The sequence below is a fragment of the Nannochloropsis gaditana genome (assembly GCF_000240725.1).
Source record: "Nannochloropsis gaditana CCMP526 unplaced genomic scaffold scaffold178, whole genome shotgun sequence".
NCBI lineage: Eukaryota > Eustigmatophyceae > Eustigmatales > Monodopsidaceae > Microchloropsis > Microchloropsis gaditana.
In genome coordinates, this window is record NW_005803775.1 from 1 (window position 1) to 5822 (window position 5822).

The 5822-nt window shown below is 60.6% G+C and overlaps 1 protein-coding gene across 1 annotated transcript; it reads left to right on the plus strand.

The window, feature by feature from the left end:
- Positions 1-4106: 4106 nt before the first annotated feature.
- On the plus strand, positions 4107-4922 carry NGA_2115010 (dolichyldiphosphatase; the record flags this gene model as incomplete). Its single annotated transcript, XM_005855503.1, has 1 exon — positions 4107-4922. A coding segment is annotated over one exon (816 nt), but the record flags the coding sequence as incomplete, so codon positions are not given.
- Between the last annotated feature and the right edge of the window lie 900 nt (positions 4923-5822).

A 5822-nucleotide genomic window follows, 5' to 3' on the forward strand; every position in this document is an offset into this window, starting at 1 on the left:
TTCCCTCCCTCCCTCCCTCCCCCCTCCCTCCCTCTTCTTACCGCGGCACGAACGTCCCTCGGAATGTGCTGCTTCGGGTCAGGCCATCGCCACATCCGCCACGACCCCGCCGCCTTCTCCTCCGCCCGCCCCGACTCGGCAATGTATGCGTGCAGGTCCCAGGAAGACGGACCCTCTTCCCCGCCCTCCCCCGCGTCCTCCCCCGGCATCTGGCGGTACACGCGCATCTCTTTCCCGACCGGGTCGTGCCGGGCTACGAAAGAGCCCGTGGCTTGCCGCTGCCAGAGCCCCAGGATCTGAACCAGACGCTTCGTCACCTCCCCCCGCGCCCACGCCGTGCGTCCTTCCTGCTCCCATTGTCGCCATCGGCCCATGTCTCGGCGGGACTCCAATTCCATCAACCGCCGTCCCTTCCCGTCCACTCGTCCCACCAAAGGGAGGGCCTCCCCCGCCACCCAGTCGTAAAGCACGTGCCGGATCAGGCCTTGCGGGTAGGGCTCTTCCTCCTCGCTCCACTCCATGGCGTAGTCTACCTCCGTGGCCAACAGGGCTTCGGCCCCTCCCTCCGTCCCTCCTTCCCCTCGTCCCTCTTCCTCCTTCTCCCGGCCCTCACGCACCACGAGCGCTCGTTCCGAACCCACAGCCACTTTCAACTGCGCCAGCTGCCACACCTCCAGGGAGAGGGTCTCCTCTTCCCCTTCCATCCCCGTTACCCCCTCCGCCGCCTCTCCCTCCTTCCCCTCCCCCGGCACCCTCAGCTGCTGCACAAGGGCATGCTGGAAATAGCCCTCTGCCCGCTCTCTCCACGTCATCGTCGGCGGAAGCAGAGGCGAGTGCACGACTAAGACCTTCTTCCCTCCCCCCTCCGTCCCGCCCTCCGCCCCGCCCTCCGCCCCGCCCTCCCCCCCAAGCCACCGGACCGAGAACGGAACCACCCAGGCCGCGCCTGGGTCCGTCAGTGCCAAAAGGGCGGGCAAGTCCACCAACACGTCGGCTTCCGCAAACACCGCGTCTCTCTCTCCCCATTGGCCCATGCGCATCCAGCGGCGTGCCACTGCCATCCCCCACGCCGAGTCGGGCGTGGAGGGGGGGGCGGCCGGAGCCTCACTGCCCTTTTCCAGGGCCAAACCTGCCTCTTGCACGAGCACGGGCAAAGAAGGGAGTCGCATCTTCTGCCGCCAGGCCCGCGCCGGCTTTACCGTGGAGAGATGCTTGGGCGCGGGGGGGGCGGCCCCCGTGTCCTCCTCCCTCGCCAAGGCACTGGTGAAGTGCAACTGGTAGTGTCGGGGCAGCATGGCTTGTTGCCGGTCGCGGAGGACCTGCAGGCACGCGTCCATGCCTGAGGCCAGGCTTTTCTCCAAAAACCGGTACGGCGCCCGCCCGCTCTCCCGCCACCGACTCAATTGATCCGCATATTTGGCCTGCTCCGCACGCACCAACGGATCGAGGCGGTCCAGGGCCTGGCGTTCTTCCGTTGTGAGAGGACGGGCGTCGGGATCCAGCTGGTGCTCGAAACGCAGCAATTTGTGCGAGACGGCTTGAAAAGTCCGATGCTCCTGAAGCGTCAAGGACGAATTCCTCAGTTTCGCCACCGGATCCAGCTTGATCAGACGCCCCACCGCCGCCTCACCCCCCCCCCCAAAGTCCTCTTCGTCCCTACCGCCATCCCCCTGACTGCCTCCGTACAAGGCGTGGCCTCCGCGCTCCCAGCCGCGACGGCGTTTCCCAGACCCTTTCCCACCCCCCGGTCGCGGCGATCCCTCTACCCCTGAAACTTTCCCTGGGAAGCTTGTCCCACTCCGTCCTCGCGGCTGCGTTATCACTTTGACCAAATCGCTCTCCCCGTGTAAAGTTTCAAATTTGTGCATTTCCACCCGTCGTCTCAAATTGTCCCTCCATTTATCCGTGCCTCCGCGGACCGAATAGGTCTGGTAAGCCTCGTCAGAGAGCCAACCCGACGATGCGGGGTGACCTTGTCCATCGTTAGGCTCTGAAACCACATCCGTACCCTCTATGCCATGGAAAGCCTGAAGAGGGAAGGGCACGGAAAGATCTTGCTCAAAACGATTAGACAGCTTGTGTCCCCGCGCTCCCGCAGACGCGGTGGCTCTGGTAATGGAAGCTGCGACATCCATGTCGCAAATTCCGCCCTGTGCTGCTGGAACAAAAAATGCATTAGGCGAGATCGCGGCGTGGGGGAGAGAACAAGCCGAAGGCACGTGAAAGAGATGCAATGGTACTGAATGCCGATCGTCAGCATCCTACCAGAGTCAAGCAACCTCCCCCAACCCGTCACCTGCCTACGTTCCCAGGTGGACAGTCGGCCCACACGGATACATGCGATTGGGTCGACCGAGCGCATGACGCCTCAGATTGACGTTCATAGTATGATAAACTTTCACAATTTGGTTCAAGAGGCGGAGAATGGCAACGCATCAAGTGATACCGGGCTTGTAGGTGAAATAGGGGGGGGTAGAGCGGGCCGCGCAACGCCACTGTTTTTTCTGTGCACGTGTCCTTGTAAGTTTAAAAAGTCAAGATGACGCCTTGCAACCAAAAAGAAAAGAGGAGCTGCCGATATTGCGTATGTCCTGTGCTTTTTTCCCTTCCGCGGGCATCGATGTCCGTCAACCCTCCTTGTCACACATCTCCTTCACTGCGGGCACTTTTCTCCACCCGAGCCTTCTGAATCCTTACCCCCTGCCCCCCCTCCTCCTCGTCGTCTTTTCGAACCGCGCCTGGAAAGACAGCAGCCAGGGCCTGGTCCCAGTTGTTCACCTCGTACTGCTTCATGAGAATTTCGACCACGCGGTCGACGGCAAGCGCCATGTCTGACATGTACTTGTCCCCCCGGCGTCCCTGCCGCCCAAAAAACTCCTTCAAAGGCAAACGAGCTGTGGCCACACCGTGGAGGGATGCGCGGCTTAGAGACTTGTTCTTGAGCACAACCCGGTCGACGAGTCCGCCGATCACGTAGACCTTGGTGGGATCCACGCGCTCCAACACAGTGGGCGAATCCGGACTCAAATATATCAACGCGTCCTTGTCCGCAAAGACCTCAAAGACTGAGGCATCGTGTCGGTGCATTCGCCACGCGCGGCCGCCGCTGGCCTCCAAGGCCTCCAGCACGTCCCCCTTGGCCGCAGTCAGGTGCACGCTCGGGACGAGCCCCGGCTCCCCCGCCCGCCGCATGAGCCCATAGACGCAGCCCAATTGACGGGCCAGAGAGGAGTACAGGCTGGAGGATGCATCATAGGCTAGATCTATGGCGATGCGCAGCCGTGGGGACACGGCATGAGCGCTCAGATCGGCGTCTTCTTCGTAGATCGACTCCAACCACGCTGCCACTCGCGCCTCTCTCTCCTGTCTAGCTTCGCGTTCGGCACGGGTCATGTTTCGTGCTTGCAACTCTTTCTTACGACGATGTCGGCGCATCCTTTCTCTCCGAGCGCTGGTCATCAGCGCCTTCTTCGCCTCAATTTTAGCCATTTTCGTCTTCTTTGCCGCCACAAGATCGTTGCGGCTCTGGACTGATGATATGCTTGACGCCTCTTGTCCGCACGCTCCTGTCTGCTGTGAGCTGATGTTTGAAGACTCTGCTCTTCTCCGTATCGCGCCTCCTTGCCTGCGAGAAAAAGTGGCGAGTCGTCGGTAGCAGATCGGTGGGAGAGGAGCAGGGAGCGCCTGGACGAGAGGGAAAGGATGGACTTGGAGATAGGTGACTTTCTTGCATGTGCTGCCCGCTGGAAGGACGAACGCCCGTGCGTGCCTCACCAGAAGGAAGAAGGTTAAATTGATGACGGGTACCAGGAGAGGGGACCTCAACATGAGCGGAAGGCGGCTCAGAGGGGCGACCTCGAAGAGAAAAAGCTCTAGTTCGAGGACCGCGACGAATGCGTGCCTCTGACTTGTACCTGGTACATGGATTGAAAAACTAGGAGTCTCTTTCCTGCATGTGGTAATGCATGTGTCGTTTTGTTTTGGTAAAATGAATAGTCATGGGGGACGTTCGAGTTGAAGCAGTCTCTTCGCCCTTGAAGCCGTTGCTGGCCTCAAGCACCAAGGCGATAGCGTTTGCACGTATTACGAATGCCGCTTACCCTCGCACGCACACCAACAGCCTTAGAATTTATGGCTGTCTGCTCAGACCCTTCTTCTTTGCATCGGACATTCACTAAGGGGAGCATTTGTGGCTACACAACCATCATCGTTTTCCTCCTCTCAGCCATCGCCTCCGCGTCATTTCCCCGCAAAACCTCGGGTTTTGTAACGTTCAAGCCCGGCAATTTTATTTCAAGACCGTGTAAAACATTCCATCGAGACGTAATATCTCTGCCACGTGGCCTAGCGATGCTTCGCTTTCACGGCCGCAGTTCCGAAATGAGCTTGAGAGATCCTCACGCTTCCCCTACTCAGGGGCCCCTCAGGGGGTCCTCCCCCCCACCCTCCTCCCTTATGTCCTTCAAAACCAGCTCTCTCCAGGCCTTCCAACTACTAGGAAAGTCCACTCGCTGGACTGTAGCCAGCTTGGTAGCCGTCATGCTTCTAGTCCGGCGGGACGCCGCGATTGTCAACTTCACAGTAGGGGCTATTCTGAATGCCATGCTTGGAAAAATCTTAAAACGTCTTATCAAAGAAGCTCGACCAGACGGCGCGGTCCTGGAGGATCCAGGTATGCCTAGCTCCCACGCCATGGCCTTGTTCTACATGTCTGCTTTCCTTGGGAGCGCGCTGTGCCAAAAGAGGGGGATCGGGGTGCTCCCGCCCTGGTGGCCTTTGGATGTCCTGCCCACCATTGCCTTGGGCGGCCTCTATGTCTCTGTCGCAAGCGCTTGGAGAGTCTTCTCAGGTCTGCACACGTCCGCACAAATCTTGGTCGGGGCGGGTGTGGGAGGTGGGGTGGGGTTGGCGTGGGAGAGGGCATGTGCCATGGTTTGCGATCACCAGGTGGGCGCCTTCTTGGCCCGTTACAAGGGGGGGCAAGTGCCTGTGGTGTACCTGGTAGGTGTGATGGTGGTAGGAGCCTTGACGGTGGGGTCTGTGGAGAGGAAGATCGCCAAGGCGATGCGTCAAATCCTGGGAACAGGGAGGGGAAGGGAGGGAGGGGGGGGAAGCGTGAAAGCGCGCTAAAGGCCCACAAAGTACAATCGGAGCAATGACTGGACACAAAGATGCGTCCCGTCGTTCGGTAAAGGCACCATGGCTTCTGCTCATTCCATGGGGAGCTCGCTCCCTTTCTTCTTCGCACACTTCCCCATGTGCATGGCATGGTACTTCACGCATCACCGCAAGGGGTACGCCCTCCGCAATCTTACTAACAATCACCCCAAGGGGCACGCCCTCCGCAAATATACTAACAATCACGCGCCACCCCAAGGGATGCGTCTATCGCCTACACCATCCTCTCGCGGCGGTCAAGATGCCACTGTCCAGAGGCCGGGGCCAGAGCCGTGCCCCCGCAGACGACTCTTGCTGCTCCCTACCTCCGCCCGAACCTCCTCCCCATCCCCGCTTCTCGGGCCTCCCCTTCCCTCACCCTCGCTTTCCGTCACTCTCGCGCCGGGCGCCGGGTCCGGGGGGTAGTGGAAGTGACGAATGAAGTAGGACTCCACAAAGTCCGGGCCCGAGTACACACGGGGGTAGCCCCAGCTCAAGGCGGTCGGCCCCTCCGTCTCGGGGAACGCGTGGCGGTTCTTCCGGGCTTCCCCCACAAAAAAATCCGCTAGGTACCGGGCCAGGTTCTGGGCGGCCAGCGAGTGGTTGGTGGCCTCGAAGGGCCACGCCTCCCCCCCGTCTCCCCCCCCGCCACGCCCCACTCAAAT